This window comes from Kryptolebias marmoratus, linkage group LG13 (genome assembly GCF_001649575.2).
Source record: "Kryptolebias marmoratus isolate JLee-2015 linkage group LG13, ASM164957v2, whole genome shotgun sequence".
Classification (NCBI taxonomy): Eukaryota; Metazoa; Chordata; class Actinopteri; order Cyprinodontiformes; family Rivulidae; genus Kryptolebias; species Kryptolebias marmoratus.
In genome coordinates, this window is record NC_051442.1 from 2,242,487 (window position 1) to 2,261,446 (window position 18,960).

The 18,960-nt window shown below is 40.5% G+C and overlaps 1 protein-coding gene and 1 long non-coding RNA gene across 3 annotated transcripts in view; both read left to right on the plus strand.

The window, feature by feature from the left end:
* The first annotated feature begins 1,338 nt into the window (after nt 1–1,338).
* On the plus strand, nt 1,339–15,637 carry LOC119617578. Its single transcript, XR_005233910.1, has 3 exons — nt 1,339–1,949; nt 9,793–9,815; nt 14,257–15,637. It is a non-coding gene; the product is annotated as an uncharacterized LOC119617578 (long non-coding RNA).
* A 1,535-nt stretch (nt 15,638–17,172) lies between these two features.
* The window catches only part of tmem132e (transmembrane protein 132E), a 409,273-nt gene continuing 407,485 nt past the window's right edge, over nt 17,173–18,960 (plus strand). Inside the window, exons 1-2 of one of the 2 annotated variants that reach the window (XM_025008806.2) lie at nt 17,173–17,339; nt 17,948–18,177. In XM_025008806.2, the coding sequence (XP_024864574.1) occupies nt 18,117–18,177 (61 nt within the window). In that variant the 5' untranslated portion in view covers nt 17,173–17,339; nt 17,948–18,116. Of the gene's footprint in view, nt 18,178–18,960 lie in introns of both variants that reach the window. The other variant, XM_037978997.1, reaches the window with a different exon arrangement.

Sequence of the window (18,960 nt, forward strand, 5' to 3'; positions counted from 1 at the left end):
GGGTTAATTTCATGATAGGATAAATAGAAAATGCCTGACCAAGTGGCTTTTTAGGAAAGGTTGCAGGAGAAAAAGAACACAACATAAGAACTTTTGGTGGTTTTTAAAGTTGCACCTGAATGAACAATAAGCCTCCTGAAACATCGTCCTTCGGACACATGAGACCAGCGTTTGGCTATAATACACAGCATCATGTTTGGTGAAATCCAAACACAGCATATCAGCACAGACACCTCAGACCTGGTGTCAGCATGGTGGAGAAGGGCTGATGGTTGGGGCTTTCATCAGTCATTAAGTAGACCAAAGTATTCACGAGTCAAATGTGAGGCCATCTGTCCAACAGCTACAGCTCGGAGCAAACTGGGTCATGATGCTGATCTCTAGATTGGTTTAGGTCATACAAGCAGCAAATAAAAAGGGAGCTGAGTCGACAGCGACAGGAATACAGGAAACGCTTATTCAAATATTTACACACTGCGTTGTAAAATGAGCATTTAAAGTCTGCTTAGACAGTAAAAAATTATAAAAAAAAAGCAACTTTTGGTCCAAAAAGACATTCTGGTTTTGACAAAAGCTTCGAGAACTTCCATGAAATGAACACAATGACATTAACAGATGAAAGGGTTAACTTAAATGTGATTACGGGATTAGGTGTGTAAATTAAGGCCGCTGTCAATACGGAGCCAAGGTCTTGATCCTTGTTTTCTAGGCTGACTCTTGAGGATAAATGCTATTGTTGTTATCCCTGAAGGGCAATTGGGTTTACTGCTACTGTTCCTAAGTACTTGAATAGATGCCAATTGGATTTCTTTTCCTGGTTCTTGGAGACTTTTCACGACTCATTGAGAGACGCGGTCAGGTCTAAACGTCTGCCGTAGAGTTTCAGGCTTCAAAGGTCTTATTGGGACAATCAGACTTGAAAAAGGTTCAGTCGTGTAGATTATTTGTTTTTTTGAATCGTTCGCTTCCTTCAGATGTATTTTGAGGTGAGTCAGTGGCATAGATGTTACCTCAGGTAACCTCTGTTTATCGCTCGTCTTATTTCCAAACCTGAAGCTTTCGGAAAACACAGACCTCCACCAAGACCGTGATCTGAATCACCACCAAAATTTATTCACTCGTTTTTTAAATTTCCTGAAAATTTAATTAAAATCTGTTCATTAGTTTTTAGGTAATCTTGCAAACAGACCAACCAACACTACAGAAGGAGGGAAGAAAGTGTTGAAGGATTGATGCTTTGGACACGAGAGCTCACCAATCATTTTTCTTTGGCAGTCAGCCTGTCATTTTTGCAAGAGCTGCTGGACAAAAGGAGGGTTTTTATTTTTTATTTTTCCCCCAATGCTATCGAGGTTCATTTGGCAGTGAATTCTGCCTGTCACTTTAGATCTGGCAACGCTTCAGCGGGGGCAGCACCTGCTTGTAGGTCAAATTCTAAAAGCTGCTTGTTGGCTACGGTTGTTACGTCCTGTTTGTGGGACATCCCAACTGTTTGATGCACATTATCCTGGGAACCTTTTAACCCTCTGAACCAGATGAAGTTAGTTAGCGCTGGTTTCTGTCAGGTGAGTTAGTTCTTGGTATGAACCAGTGTCTTTAGGTCCCCTTCACACAGAATTTACTGCAGACTCCAGAACCAACACAACGTTAACCTCTTAATCGTGTCACTGCTAGTTTACTGCCATTTCCTTTGTCTCTAAGGTGCTCTCCTGCACCTACGCATCTGCCCTGGCATGGCTCTCTTGGTTGTTTCTACGACTTTATTACTATCACGGATGTAACCTAACCATGAGTTCTGCTTCAAATCCTCAACAGCAGTTATGCCATGAGCCCCACATCATGGATAGACCGCCACCATGACGGTAAACCACCACGACCATCGCTATGGACGTTTCATGAAAAACCACCTGACGTTTCTTCAGAAGAGTAAGAATGACACATGGTTTCATGTAAGTCTTCAATAATACACACAAGTAATAAAACAAAGGCTTTACTTTTACTGCCCACTGTGTTAAAAACAAAACAATAATAAAAGAATCAATAAGAGGAACAATGAAAGGAGCTGCAACTGAATTATTTTAAGACTGATTAATAGTCTGATAAAATATTATTTGTAGAGAATCTTCTTTGTGAAATACAGAAAGCAGTGACTTTGTTTTTAAAAATACTGTATTTGTTGGGATGTTTATAAGAAATAAACACAAAGCTGAGATCAGAAATAGGTTGATGGAAATGTACCAACATGCTACTTTTCCCTGTGTGGCTGATAATCCCAGATCTCTGTAAAAATATGTTCCATCTGGATGTTTACTCATCTGTTTTCAGTGCAATGATCTCAGAATAATGCTCTTTGCTTCACTAAGTTGATTTAAATAATATTTTTAGCAAAGGAAGCTTTTTAATGGCTCTGAAATCTTCTTTTAAGCTGCTAAAGTTCACTTTTTGCACTTTCATTCCCCTGTCAGCTGAATATCTGATTCTAATGAGTCTAAGTGTTTCTGAGTTGCACAAATCTTCAAGTTTGCAAAATCAGAAAAGTGGTGTTTCGCAGGCTCAGTAAACAAATTCGGTTAATGTGGTTTTGACACATTATTTTGCTCACTGTTCGAACCGTAGACTGCATGGCTTCAGTGCAGTGCTGTTACTGCTGCTCGTTGAAGCTTTGACTTTAAGGACTATCTGGTCACAACAGAAATCTGTGTCCACATTCTTGGCACAAAGTTGAGCTTGCTCCTCATGTGGGTTGGACTTCCATCCTGTTTGCAGACAAGATCTCAAGGTGTAGTTCTGGAAAAGAGGCTGACCGGTCTGAGAACATCAGGGTCTCGTCTCTGTTGGCGTCTTCAGGCCATGACTTTCAGCCGAGAGTGAGAGTCAGCTGAGTCTGAGACCATGGTTCTCGGCTGATTAGAGGTGGTTGTTCATGAGTGATGGAAGGATGAAGCGGGAGATAGATCAACAGATCAACGGATTGACTGAACGATAGATCGAGCTTCGTCTACAGTGACGACATCGCTCTGGTCTGTTGTGGTGAAGAAGGAGCTGAGTTCAAAGGCAAAACTTTCAGTTTACTTCTCTATCTGGGTTTTGACTCTCACCAAATGGTCATGAGATCAGAACAAGAATGAGATCCTGGATACAAGCAACTTAAATGAGTTTCCACAGCTGGGTGGCCTAACCCAAGGTAGCATCTCACTGGGCTGCAGCTGCTGGAGACTACCTGGAGACTCAGGATTGTGTGAAAAACATGAATTTTTTGTTGCAGTCTCACTAAATTTGGAGTGTTTGTGACCACCAAGCTGGCAGCCAAGTTTTGCACATCCAGTTTTTGAAAATCACACGTGCACAGCTTGCAAAGCTATATTCTAGGCCATTCACATTATTTCACTGCACACCTCTGTTCACATTGTACCCACCTGGGCCGTTGGAGTCAGATGAAGTGGTTTGGACATCTGAGTCTGACATGCCCCACTGGGAGGAGGCCCAGGGGCAGACCCAGGACTCCTTGAAAGGATTAAAGATCCTCTCTGGCCTGGGAACGCCTTGGGGTCCCCCAGGAAGAGCCAGAGCGGGTTGCTGGATTAAACTGAACTTCAAATGATGTCTTCAAAATTTAATAAGACACAGACTTAACATTAAATGTGAAATTGCATGAAGAGAAGTGATACAGCTGTGCAAATAGCAACATTAAACACTTGTGCCAGTTATCACACACATCAGAATCCAGAATATAGAACAAACTGCAAGGATAAATCCAGTGTGATGATTAAAGAGAGCAAGTTGTCACAAAAACTCCCTTCATTTTGGAATCATGTATTTGCATAATAGGCTCCTTTTATTCTTTTCATTTGAAGCAATCGACTCGATTCGTTTCTGTCATTTTAACCGGTCTCCTCCGTCCTCACTCCTCCAGCTCGGGAAAATCCATTCCAGGACAAAGTCTTGAAGAATGTCTCAATTCTTTAAAGGCTTCTCAAGGAGAGGCTGCTGAAGGGTCGTTCATAAGGGGAGAGAAGTTGAGGAAATGAATCAACCGAACTGATGAATTATTTCATCGGAGGTTAGAAATGGAAAGAGGGGAATGCCTGACGTGCCGAAGGCCGCCTGCCGTCCACTGCGCGGCTGAAGCTCCTCTGAATCATAACGGCATGCCGGCATCGGTGCAGCAGCATGATTTGTTGGCCGCAGAAGAATTGCTTTTCGGGGGCGGGTGGAAGATTTAGAGCGCAGCCACCGTTTTTTTGTTTTCCTGAGGATTTTCTCTTCAGTGATTTGTTTCTTCTTTATAATCAGCTGTTTTGTAAAAAGATCTGCTGAGGAGTCATTCTTATAAAACATTCAGCTGAATATTTTCAATATCTGGCTTTTCTGTCAAGGACTGAGTTTTTGTTCCGCTTGTTTTCTTTTGGCGACAAGGTCAAGGAAGTAATAGCTGTGGATCTGAAGAATGAAATCAGAAAGAAAAACTTTAAAGTTTTTAAACTTTGCTTGCTCCAGTTGAACCGATGCTACACATATTTCTGTCCTTTTACTTTTAATAAGTAAAGTTTCCAAAACCCTTCACTGTTGCAGGACTTATTTAATGCCTTCAATAAATACTCCTTTTTTCTGGATTAAATAAAAGCAAAACAACATGTTTTCCTGAACTCTGGGCTGAAATCCAGGTTACTTCATGTTTTCTCTGTGGGAGAAACATAAACGTCACATGTTCTTCCTGTAAGCGCCGGTGATTGGATTACTCGATTGATAAGTGGTGTTTAATAAAGTTCTGCAGTTATTGCTGCTCACTGCAATTAGATTAAAAAAACGTACTTTCTGGCAGCCTGAGCTGCAGCGAAAAATTGACAGTAATTCATTAAAAACAAGTTTTACACCAGCTTCCATTCCAGGATTTCTGCTTCCCACCCTGAGTGGCCTTTTCTCTGCCCGCTGATCCACAGATAACTGCTGACAACTTGTCTTTCAGGTGGCTTAGCGTCATGAAAAATGGGTTAAGGATGGTTGAATAAAAACAAAATTACCAGTTAGTTTAATTTTAAATGCATTGTGAGTGAAGTAAGGTAGCTTGTCTCAGATAAAAGAAGCTGAATTCAGACTTTTAGCGACGGATTGTGTGACGGGCAGGCCTTTCCTTTGTGGAAATCAAGAGAAAATGATAGAAACCCTCCCAGCCCCCTCACTGTGTCACTCTAATGATACGTGCGGCTCTGGGGCGTGAAAATCCACGTTTCATACCAAGTTCCCACTGAGTTACAAGTCTGTCAATGGCTGCACTTAGTCTTACATCAGACTCCATGCTGCGTTCGTGTTCCACGCTCGTGTTTCCTGTGCGGACGACCTCCAGTGGCTTCATTTCATCAGAACTTCAGGAGAGGAACCTGTGGAGCTCCGGCGGGCCTCAGACTGGGTCAAAAGGGCATGAATGACCCACGAACGACGGGAGCGGAGGACACGTTTGACCTTCTTTACATCTAAACGATATTCACACAAAGGTTTCCCCCCAAAAAATGTGAGTGAAACATATTTCAGTACATTCTGATACCCTAAATATTTTCAATTTTAAACAAGAAAATCAAAACATTTATTAAAAAAATCCTAAGTAAACACGAAATCTTCAAATCGTTTACATTTGGTCTCTCAGCTGAGTTCAGTTAGGGAACCAACAGACACGAGTTTAATTCAATTGGATTATTTTTCAATTGGATTATTTTTCGATAAACAGATATTTAGTTTTAGTGGGGTTGTGTGGAGCAGTCAGTATCTCACCTGCAGTAGACAGCAGTCAGGTGATCTCAGTTTAGAGAATCAGGGAGATGTTTAACCAGAAAGCAGGAGTGTTTCAGTCATCTAAAACAATGCTCCTAAACTGATGGCTCCTGGGCCAAACTGAGCCCTCAAGCTCATTCCCTTCGGCCTGCAATTAAAAAAAAAAACAGACTAATTTAGGGGCGTTTTCAAGAAAGTATAAATAAATAACTGGATAAGAACTGAATGAGTTGCTAGAAATGGCATTGATGAACAATAATTGATTCCCTTTTATTTGGGGAGTTTAAAATAATAAAAGTATAATCATATTTCCTTTTCTTCTACATAGAACTATGTCACATATATTAGTTTGTGCTTTGAACATTTGCTAATTTAATAATTCACATTAGGAACCTCTCTCCACTGCACAGATACCGCGCGAACAGATGGATCAGGGCCTCGATAATGAGGGAGTTGCTCCAGTCAGTCGTTGTAAAGAAAAGGCTTCGCTGAAAGCCAAAGATCTTGATTTACTGCTCCGTCTACGCTTCAACCCCCACCTATGGCCATGAGTTATGGATACACGTAGTCGGCCGGGCTCTGCCTAATGGGGCTTTCAGACTGAATCCAGCGGTGAGCCTGTTTCACGAGAGATTCAGCAGCAAACAGCTGGAGTGGACAAGCAGGGAGCGCTTGGTTTGCATGTGGAGCTGCCTGCGAAGATAATTAATCTGTGTGGCACCTTCAAGGACACAGACTGCAGCCTCTGCAAGTCATGCAAGGAAACTGAGAACCCCTGTGAATGTTTGGTGACATTTTGGAGACTCCGTGGTGAATGAGAAACCACCTCCAGAGCTGGACGGATGAGGAGCTCCATCCTTCGGTGGGAGCTTGGAGGAGAGCTGCTGGTTCGAGCATCTGATTAGGATGACCAAGGGGCGAACCCAGAATTCACTGCTGGGATTATATATCCTCTCTGCTCAGGGAGCACCTTGGGATCCCCCAGGAGGAGCTGGAGAGTGTTGATAGGAGGAGGGATGTCGCCTCTGTGACAAGACCTCAGATAAGTGGAAGAAAATGACTGGATGGATGTGCAGATATGACAAGAGACCGGCCTCTTCATTAAAGATTTGTCCCAAGATGTCAAAGTATGTCTTAAAAATTAAAAAGATAACAATATAGAAGCGTGCTCCGAAAGCAGCACCTGAGAAAGACACATTTATTGTCTGTGAGATCTGGCTCATAATAAGGAGGAAACCCATCTCCCTCCCACACACAGATTGACTGTATCCTTATAAAATGGAGTTTTCTGTTGTTTTTGCTGCATTAAACTCAAAGATCAGATCAAAGCTCCGTATTAACTATGACTGGGAGTGGCTGCATCAAGCATGCGAGTCTCTTCTGACACGCCGGCAGGCTAAAAGAAGCTTCCTGATGAAAGGCCGGCCTGATGTTCAAACGGCGCTGACGCTTTCATCTGACTTGCAGAGTGATTGCACTTGTTCTTCGACGCTGTGATTGTTGCTGTTGTTTATGTCTCAAGTGATTGCGGTCCATCTTTTAAACCTATATTTGCTCCTGCTTTTTTTCTGAAGACACTTGATGATGTAAATGTGTCGCAAACGTTTGCAGTTTTTATCTCCGTAGCAGAAATAGCAAAGCAGAGAGGAAAGGTAGATTCCTTTTTAAAAATAAATTTACCTTCCACACATTTTATTTTACATAACTTATACTCTGATGGGAACTTCCTATAAAAGCTGAGGATTTTTTAATGCTTAATAGAGATTATATAATGTTTGTCTTCATCTGGAAGAGAAACTACATCACCTGTGACAAGCATTTATCAGCCATACGTATAATTTCTGCTCAAAATTTCTGAGCAACTAGAGAAATTGCATTTTCTGCAAACATGCATGGTGAATTCTGAGCGCTGGATGAATTTGCTGAAATTTGTTGAATTTTATGTTGAATTAAATAACTGAGATGTTCCCATTAAAACAAGCAGAACCTTTACTAACGACTAAAATTCATAAAACAGTAGCTAAAAGCTAAAAGTAGCAAAACCAAAGCTTAAAGCTAAATTCTATAAAACTGTAACCAAAGTTAAAGTTAACAAAACTGTACCGTAAGGCTAAAAGTAATATAAGAAGACAAAAAAGAGCCGGTTTGCTGAAGAAAGATTCAAACAAAACAAAGTTTTTGAAGGAATTGCTGAGGTCCTAATGTATTTCTATGGGAAAAATATTTGTAAATGAAGTAGAATAATTCAAAAAGTGTAAATGTTACAAATATTAAAAGTCACAGCAGACTGTTCCTGATGGAGCTGAATGTTTAAATATATGAAAGGTTCAATTAGCAAACAGTTTTGATTGCAAAAAACAAAAAATCTAAACCTACAGAAGAAACAGGAAGACTCTCATTCCCAGATAAGTATTTTTATGTCCTCATGGCTGCTGGTGTCCTCCACATCTTTGTCCAGCTTCTGAACGTGACGCAGACGAGCGCTGGCTCTCGTCCTGCAGCTGCCTCGATGCTCAGCTCCATGCCCACAGAGACACCAATCTGCTGGGAGACTTAATCCAACACTCGTCTCCCCCCCCCCCCCGGGGCTTCGGCTCTGCTTTAATTGTCTGCAGAAATTCATTGTGTGAATTTCCACACATGTTGTGCGTGTCATGTGTCGCAGCACGTCATCGCTGCTGAAACTGGCATGGTGACGGTGTGCTTTCTGACTCTCATTTGGTTCGTTTTCCTTGGTGTCTGTTTTCATATTCAACCAAAATTTTAGAAATGCAGAGGCTATGAAACATGAAACACATTACTGTTCGCCCCGTTTCTTTTTAAATAGCTACTCCTGCAGCTTTGGAAGAAAAAAAAATCATACAAAAGAATATCTCAAATCATGCAGCTCTGTCAGGATTAGTGTGCAATGACTTTTAGTAGCAGTGCATCAGATGGGGAAACAAAATTAGCAAAAACTGGAAATAATTTCCCCATAGACAACAACAGGCTTTTGGTGAGAAACCCCCTCTTTCACAGGGTTCACAGTAGAAACATCATTTAATGTTTAAATGGGTCACAGAAAGTTGGACTTCAGGTGAATGATTTGGCATTTTCATACATTTACTGTTTTTTTATGGAGTCACAGTTTACATCAACACATGGGGATTTTTTTCCTCTTATTTCATGCAATGTTTCTTAAATCCTCCCAGTGTGCACACACCCAAACTTTCATTGACTCCCATTTTACCTGAGCTGAGTTTTCCCTTCAGACCGATTCATAAAACAACTTGGTACTTCTGCCACTTACCTTTCTGATTTCTTTCAATGTGTGTAATAAGTTTTTTGCTTTTTTCTAATTGAAAATAGCATAAATATAAGATATTTTCCACCATATATTTTTATCACTTTGTAATCTTGAAAAGTGTCTTGACATTAAGGATAAACTGAAGTTTGTTTCTGCCTTCTTCTTCTTAATTATTATTATTATTATTATTATTATTATTATTATTATTATTATTTTCTCTGGAGGTTGGGAAACAGCAGTTTGGGTGCGTTACCGCCACCAACTGGTATGGAGTGTGTACTGAAACAGCCCTAAAAAAACAGTCCCATGTTTTCCCTCAGTCAGTACTTTTCTGCTGCCAGTATGCCCCGCCCACTCACACCTGTTTCCTGTCCAATCAGCCTCAGGTGCAGCCACTTCCTCGTCCACCTCAGCCTTCATATTCAGTCTTTTTTTTCCACTTTGGGTCTGTTGTTTGCGCGCTCTCAAGCCATGCTGGTCTTCATCGTGTTCTGGAAGTGGTTTGCTGCCAGAACAGCTTTTGTTTTGTTTTATTACTTTAATAAAATCTTTGTTTTATTTCAGCAGTCTGCCATCCTGGGTCTTAAGCTACACAAACCTGACAGAAGCGTTTTCAGTGTTTTGTTCTGTTCTCTTTGCAACAAAAACAAACATTTTAATGTCTACAACAGCTTCAGGTTTACATAAACACTACTTTTAATTTTTCTTTTTATTCTTATTCTCTTCTTGTTTTCTGTTAGGTGCAGACCAGGACATCAGGAAGGTGAGTCAGCACTTTTTATCCTCTTCCTCGCAATGGGTTTTAAATATTTGTGCAATTTATCCTGGTTTTGTTGAAATTCACAAAAAAAGGGGTTTTTTGAACTTATTGCTGAAAACAGTCCAGATGTTTGTTCCTCACAGCAGCACTGATTTGTCTGACCACTAAAAATAAGAATTAAACAAATAAAAACAATCAAATGAAGCTAAATGGATGATTTCTGACCTCCTATTAAATTTCACATTTATTACTCCATTTTCTTTTTTGACAAACTGTTCACTTGTTTTCTTTTTGTTGTCCAGACTTATTTTAATTTTAGAAGTTAGATCAAATCTGTGGCTTCAAACTAATGAAGTTGTTTATCTGACTGCTACTATTTGTTTGATATTTGTTCTGCAAAAATCCATATAAAGGCTCTGTTTCTTAGACGTGGATTAAGCCTAATCCTTCACTAAAAACTTATTTATTTTTTGCAATTTTAAATTGAGGTTTTCATTGAATTGTTCTTGTTTATGATTAGATTAAAGCTGTCTGGAAACTGGGTTAAGGTGATGGTAAATGATTATTATGAAGCTTTTAAAGTGTCTGATTAATGCCGTTGTTCAGATAGTTTATTTCTTTTTAGCTGAGAATGGATTTCATCTTAAACATTAGCTTTTGTTTGATGGCTACATTTTTTTTTTTTTTTTAACGAGTGCTTTATGAGGACATAAAAACAATGCATAATTTGCAAGATCAGCTTGAATTTACACACATACAAATCCAGAGTTTGGATTTCTGGCCTGAGATTTATCAGATAAACCTGAAATCATCTCATCAATCTTATCAGATCATTTATTAACGATTTTAATTCCCACTGCGAAAAGGAGAGAAAAAGAAACCTGTAAAGACACGTGTTTGGTTCCTCCCACTCTTCTGATATATTATTTTTTTGCCTAATTAAAGTTCAAACACTGACGGGAGGCTTTATAGGAAATTAATGGACCTGAAGATGAGATCATTTTATCGGCCGCACACGGAGTCGGTTTAATTTAGGCAAGTTTGGATCTCATTAGTCTGCAGAGACGATGCAGGCTACTTTTCTGTTCTGGCTCGGCTTAATGTGGTCCAAATTTAGCCAAAAACACAAACTGTGCTGTGTAGCCCATCAACTTTGGTCCAGTTACACAGAAGTCTTGGTTCTGTTTAGTTCTTCCAATGTGGTCCAAATTTACACGCCATTAAACGTCTTTGTCTTTAATACATGGTGATTATTTTTACGCACAGTTTAAACTGAATGCAAAGTCATCTGTTCCCCTTTTTAATCACATTTTAAAAATGTACTTTACCCTGTTTCTTTATTTAAAACAATTTTCTGTTTTTTCATGAGTTTTTCAAACCGCACAGACAAGTTAAAACCCCAAATCCTCTATGAAATAACTTCTTTTCAGTAACAACTTTATAATTTAATTGTAGAAACCCGTCACCTAATGTAAAAAGAGGTTTTCAGGCTGAAGCAGGTGCATCATGTTAAACTGCTCATGTAATTAACCATGTTAGGGCCTCCTGTTGCCTGGATGTGCATATTAACAAGCTGTGCTGCAGGGTAGTTTGTGCGCTTGTTCAGTGGGGAAAAAAAATATTTTTAGTGTTATAATATTTGTATTTTGCCAGGACTGTCTTTCTAGGAGCACAAAAACAGGCTGACAGACAGGAGGATGTGAGACAAATAAATCTTTTACTTAAATAAAACAAAACCAAAGGTGCTGCTAGGCAGGAAGTCAAAAAACAGGAGAGCAGAAGTGACTGAACACAGGAACAAACAACAGGAGTCTGGCAGAAAATAAAAGAAACCTTGAGGTGTTTTTTCCTCCCAGGGGGCTAATGACTAACCGAAGGCCGGTGTGTTAATTTGTTAAATGAGCTCAGGTGAATGGAGAGAACAGGACTTACAATATTAGGAAATAAAACCCAGAGCACAAAAAACATAATTAACCCACCTGTTGTGTTCATTACTTAACTAGTACTAGTGAAAAATGATCACCCTAATACATCCAATTATAAATCTGTGATATTTTATATATATATATATATATATATATATATATATATATATATATATTATTATCACCTAATGCTTTGATCACTCTGTTTTTAATGGTCCTCACTGAGAGCATCAATAGTATATTGTTTTATGTGCCTCAGAATGAACTCTGAGTAAATCCTCAAAAACAAAACATCACAGCGAGAGAAGTTCTATATTTGACTGAAACGATGTGATTGTTAATGAGGTTCCCTACAGGTGGCGTTTCCATGGGGCAAAGAGTCTGTGGTGCCACCGGTGGTACTCGCGGTCGCTGCACTGGGACTTTTTCAAGTTTAAATAAGCTAACTTACAAGAGACAAGAAGATGAGTGGTTGAAGCAAATTAGTATTGGCTCAAAATGGAAAATGCTTTGGAAACTGGAGCAGACGACGGCTGACAGGTGTGTGAGAGGCTACTCTGTAGGACCTGCGAGCAACAAAAGGTTCAGAACTGACAGGAAATTTGGTTCAAGATGCTTAAAACTGTGGGGCAGACAAACAGGAAGGATTAAGAGTTTGGCAAGCTCAAAAATGGAGTTACTGTGTTATCTGAGGTTTGGGAGCAACGTCACTTCTTATAGTCCAGCTCGGCTTGTCTCGCGCTCTCGGCACACCCACCTTCCTCTCCACCCCCTGCCGCCATCATCAGCACCGGTACATCAGAGCTACACACTCCGCTCTCATCAGATTCATCTCAGCTCGATGCAACACTCCACACTCCACACCTTCTTACTGCTTCCATCCTTTATCCCTTTACTGTATCTCTGCCAACATCCACTCATCCATCTGGGGGGGTCCTAACGTGGTCAGGATATTTGCCCGGTGAGACAGAACCTCCACTCTGAGTCATCCTCACTTCCTTACCTTTTTAAGAATCCCTGTAAACTCACTTTGTTGTGTGGTTGCTGCTCGTGAAGTGGTATTTAGTGAGTTTAGTGTTTTCTGAGGTGGTGCTTTGTTAGGAAAAGTTTGAGAACTGCTGGAGGGGTTGATGCTGAAGCCAAAAAGGGGAGTGAGGTGTGTGTGTGTGTGTGTGTGTGTCTCTTTACAAATAAATGCTTCTGAGGTGATGGGAGAGACGCTATGCCCATCTGTTGGAGTCAGTTTCATGCATCAAATGTCTCATGCATTCATTTCTAATGATTGGACAGTTTTAACTGGGAACAGCACACGTGTACGATATTTGAATTAAATAAAAATGATCAAAATGAATTTTCTCTGTTCAGATGTCTTGTCTAAGTCGTGGCATCTCATTAAATAAAAGGAGCAGCCTTTTTTTAAGAGGAAAAATCTTCTAAAATGATCAAATTTGACCCGAACACAACAGGAAGGTTTAAGCAGAAGAAGCTGAACGTGACAGGTTTGGGAAATTCCTGTCTGGGATACAAAACAAATGACAACAAGGACAATCAATAGAGAGATCTGGGCTAAACTACTACATAAAACAAATATATTCGATGTTAAGGAAACAGACAAAAGGACACTTCTGTTTCAGTTCGTTTTATTCCTGATTCACATCATCAAACGGCTGCCATGTTGTGCTGCTGACAACACAAAGACAAAAATGTGTCAAAAAGCTGCTGCCAAAATGACATGAGCATGTGAGAGTTTTCAGGAATATCAAGACAACAAGCTTTGACATTAATCTACAACTCTGCAGGAAAAAGGGGCAACTGGGATGTCGGAACTTGTTGCTCACAGAAGGACAGAACGACGGAGCAGCCAAGTTGGCAGAAAGCTGTTTGCACATTCGATAAAATTAACGAGAAGAACCAATAACAATTTGCAAGATGTGATTTATTTTTACTACAAAGCTATTCTATTTTCAAGCATAATTGCTGGAAAGATTAAACTCCCAGAGGGAATAACTCGACCCTAATTTTCACAAAGCGTAAAAAAAAAACTACTTGGTTTGACAACTGAGTGAAATGGCAAATCAGAGGAATCTCATTCCTGCAACATCTTGTCTTCTTTAGACCGGCGCCGTCTCACCTGGCTGCTTCCTGCTGAGCTGCAGCTCAGGTGTCCTAACTGGAAAATTGGAAGTGACTTGATTTATATAAGTGGTTGTGATAAATTGGATGTGTTAATCCTTCGGGCCCATTTTTCGTCTCTTCCTGCAGGCAGACGCTGAGCTCTGCACCTTCCTACATTACAAACAAGGAGGAAATTAAATACGGCCACCTGATGGGATCGTCCACTGACTTTAATTTTTCTTTGCTTGCTAGATCATTAAGTAGTGGATCTTAAATGGGACTTGAAACGTGTGCAGCTGCTCGTTCAAACACCCACCATGAGTACATTTTACAGACTGGAAACCCCTCACTGGTGAAAAGTTTCTTACGTGTCTCTAAACTATATATTCTTATCATCTCTCTAGTTTCAACGGAGTTTGGTCCCACATCTTGCTGAGCCTTCATCTGGAGCATGCAAGGCGATGAAAGGATGAATTCTTCCAGACCTGAAGCACAGGACCGGTGTTGCATCTGACCAGTTTCTAAAAGATTACGTAGATCTCACTGGGACTGATGGAGACGAGCTGGCAACTCAAACTTGACTCATTATTGTCAGAAAATAGGCAAATTTTCTGTTGCATTCTCACTGAATTCTGAATGTTTGCAGCTTAGCGATCAGTGAACCATGAGCCTGCAATTTGCACAGACAATTCTTGAAAATCACAGCTTATTTTTGCGTGCACAGCTTGCAAAACCGTATTCTAGGCTGTGCCCATTATTTAATTGTCCACTTCGGCCCACATCACACCCTCTGCCCGCTTTGTGCCCACCTCGGCATTGTTGCAACTGTGAGAGTCACCATCAAGCTGGCAACAAATCGTCTCTATCTGAAAGTTGTCTTTTTAGAAACAAACAAACAAAAAAAAGACCTGCCACAGGACCTGAGAGATGCACCATCCTTCAGTTTATAGTCTTATATTCCAAGCTTCCAGCTAACAGCTCTTTGGGAATCGTCTGGTTGAGGCTTTTGGTCTCAGTATGAGTTCATCTGATTAATTTCCTGATGTAGAAGCCATCGTAGCGTCTTCCAGCCATGTGTTCTGTAACGTTTGAACCCTTTCTTCCCTCCACCATGAAATGTTCCCCACGTGCCACTGATGGCAACACAAAACCGAAGAATCAGCTCCTCTGTGTTTAACAGCTGATTTATTTAGATAAAAAAGGCTTCACATTAGAACAGTGCACCACAACTCTGAACTCCACGAATATTCTTGAGATCTGTTACTGATAAATAGATTATTTTTGACAATTAGAAATATTTTTAGATGACTGCTCTCACACTTGACCCTCAATATTTCTTTGAACTTCATCCTGGCTACTACTCAAAATGCTTCTTGGGCAACGTTTAATTTTCAGGCAGATGTTTGAAAGATAAAAACAAAGCAGACGAATGTAAACTGATAAAAAGATTCAGCTCATCTGACTCAGAGTCTGTGTCATCAGGGTAGAAACTGGTTCAACATGGAGGTGAAAACTGGTGATCAGAGTCCAAATTAAAGTCAGAATCTGACACATTATCCAACAGCTGAAATGTAATGAAAAGCCTGAACTGGAATTATGTTGCTTTTTTTATCCTAACATATTTTAAACGTTTTCCTGTTTTACCACACCTGATTGTAATGAATGGGTCATCAAGTTTATGTGGAACCTGATGAGATGCTGAGGAGATAATTAAACATGAATCAGGTGTGTTGAAGCAGGAAAACTTAAAACCTGCAGGGTCAATAAAAGTTGCTCTAAATGTTAGAAATGGGTTATAATTTCGTTCTTTTTAAACCATGCTGCTGTCTCTTTAAGTCCCCAAAGTGTCTCTGTTCCACTTGTGTGCAAAGTGAGAAACTAAAGGAACCTGCAGACATGGTCAGTGTGCACCATGCATGAGCATTTAGTCTCTTATGTCTCACTTTACTCTGGGTGAATGAATAAAATCAGGGATTAATCACTGAAAAGTGTAAATCAGTTCTGAAGTCACGTCAACGAGCTTTTTTTTATTAAGTTGGACACTTTCCTCACATTCAAGGATTCATTTCAGTCCGTGATGCCAAGTTTGAGCCCCATCAAGCGCTAAACGCCTAATATGGGCAAAACCGGAAGTGGGCCTCCTGGATTTAAAAATAAAAGACTTTAAACTTCTAAAAAAGATGCTTCAAACTTGATTTTAAATAAAAAGATTTTAAAAAGCACTCATTTCGAGGTAAAATAGATTTAAGTTTAAGCCCCAAAATCACAAGAACTCAATCTTTAGTTTTTCACTTTGTTTCTCTAACAGATTATTTATTCAGGCTTCAAATTCTGTAAAATTTGTTCAAAACTTCTAAGGAAAATTGTTTAATTTAAATACTAAACATTCTTTATCTGAAGCAGCTTCATGGTACGAATGTGAACTCAGCATTCACTCTGTTGTTTTCCTGTTTATAGTTTATTTTGTGCTGTTTTTCCAATCATAATACTGCCACATACTTTGTGCCACTTTAATCATTCATTTATCATAATGTTCAGCTCTGTTGGGAATAGTGAGCTAAGACTTTTGGATTAGGAAACTTTTTTTATATACTTCTCCAAATATTTAATTTTATTTAAAATATATTTCGCTGTAGAAATGCGAGATCTCTTCAATTCCTTCAAAAACATTTAGTTTTTTTTTTAAATCTGCTTCTGCAAAGTGGTTCTGTTTTTGTCTTCTTTAACTTTTAGCTGCCGTTTTGTAGCTTTTAGCTGTTTTGCTACTTTCCTTTATGCTACTTTCAGTTGCAAATGTTCACTACAGTTTTGGTGTTTAGCTGCTTTGACTCATTTTTAGCTTTAACAGTCATTTTGCTCCTTTTAGCTTTTACAGGCTGTTCAGCTCCTTTTAGCTTTTCACAGTTGTACTCATTTTAGCTTGTATCCTGATCAGCTGAACATCCGTTTGAACTGTTTCGGCTGTCATTCTTCTAGTTTTAATTTTACCAACTTAGTTTTAGCTTCTTTTAATTAATTTCAGCAAAGTCATTCAATAGTCATAATTTTCTCCTTGATTTAAATATTTAATGGGCAGGCAGTATTTTATTTTTTCCGCTTTTATTTAATGAAACTTTATGAATTTTGTTATTGTTTTACTTTGATTTATTTTCTTTAGTGCTTTAATATAAACATTTAAATTCAATATTTAAGTTAAACTCGTTTGTTTGGCCCTAAGAAGGAAACCTGCAGCCTTTCAGCGGAGCCGCTTTTATTTTGAAACGCCGCACCGGATGTGGCTCCCGTACGGTCTCGAGCCTGATGAGCATAGCTGCGGCTCCTCTGGACGCTTCGTCAGGTGAGCCCGTAGTTCGGAGGGGAGTTGAACACCTGGACCGGAGCTACTCGGCGGAAACGCGCCTCCCGCCGGACCGTCTCCGGAAGAACCGGAGAACCGACCTTGTACCGACGGAGTTCGGCGGACTTGTCTCAGTTGGTGTCTCCTCCGGTAAGCGGGCACCGACAGAAGATGCTCGGTTCGGTTATGTAGCCTGACGGCTCAAAGTAGAACGGGAGAAAAAGAGTTTTCTGGATGTTTTATTTTAATTTATTTTATTTTGGAGACACCATGACTCCCAGCTGACTGTCGCAACGCGCTGCGGTGCCGAACCTGTGGACGCGCGCGGTGTTTGGACCTGCTTCAGTTCTGCTCAGGTTCTTGTCTCCGCTGTGGATTCTTCACGAACCCCGGAGAAGTCAGTCAGTACCAGCAGAACCCGCGGTTCGGTCCAGCTGAGCTCCTCCATCATTAGAGGAATTTCATAATTGATTTTTTTCTTTCTTAATTGGACACTGACCATCAGAACGGAACAGAACCCCCCCCAACCAGTTTGGGTTTCGGAGCCAGTGCGCGCGCGTCACCTCTCCGCTGACAGATTAATACATCTGATTCTGGTGGGTTAGAACCTGATCGGGTTTGGACCCGTTTCGGGGACACTGCATTTCCGTCCTCCCGTCAGGACACTTTGAACTTTCTTCTCGCCGGATTGAAGCTCGGAAAGACTCTGTGAAGACTTAACATCTCATTTTGTTTTTTTTTGTTTTTTTTTTTTGGAGGGGGAGGACAGGGACCTCGCTCTCGCGCAAACACGCATCCTGCCCCTTCATTATTGCGCATCATCCAACTTGAGGAGAACTGCGCCAGCGTCGTGCGGAGGCCCCGCGGAGAGGTTCGGTCCTGCTCAGAACCACTGGGATTTACCGTCCAGCTGCGGGGATCTCTACCATGACAGGTGCACGGGATTTCAGATGGACTCCCTTCATCTGCGTGGCGGCGCTTTCGTGTGGTGAGTGATCCGATCCCGCTGCATGTGCCCCACTCCCCTGTTTAACATCCTCAGGCAGCGCTGCACACAACGTGATTCTGCTCATTTTGTGCCAAACATTCAGACACAAATGGAGCTTCAGATTCTGGTATTAAAAAAGAATAAACACATTTAGCAACATTTTCTTTCCTTTTTTTTTAATGTGACTTTTTCAAATTCAGCTTGAGGATTAAGGAGTCTGTTCTGACATGACCCTGACAAAACACAGATGTAGAGGAATTTGTTTGTGCCTTCTGGTTAAAGAAAGAAAACCCCATAAAGGTCACTGGAATAACTTGAAACTGACAAAAGTAATAATTAGAAAATTAACTGAAAATCAACATAAAAATCAAAATTCTGGTGATGATTGGATCTAATTTGGTCATAGAGACATATCCGACTAAGGTGTGTCCTGTAATCAGCATCACAGGTGTCTCCAGTCCTGTAATCAGTCGGTCTACATGTTTTTAAAGGGGGGCAAGTAGTCACAGGGCTGTTTGGTGTCATGGTGTGTACCCCACTGAACATGGAGGACGGAGAGCTGAGAACTGAGATGTCTCAGGAGCTCAGAAAGACAATGATGAAGCTAAAGACTAGAAGACCGTCTCCAAGCAGCTGGATGTTCCTGAGACTACAGAAGGTTCAGGTTCTCAGGACTGGAGACAACCTCCCTGGACGTGTCCACATGAGGACAACTGCTGACAAACTGAAGAGACGGGAATCAGGAATGATAACCAAAGACCCCGGAGCAACTTCCAAAGAGAT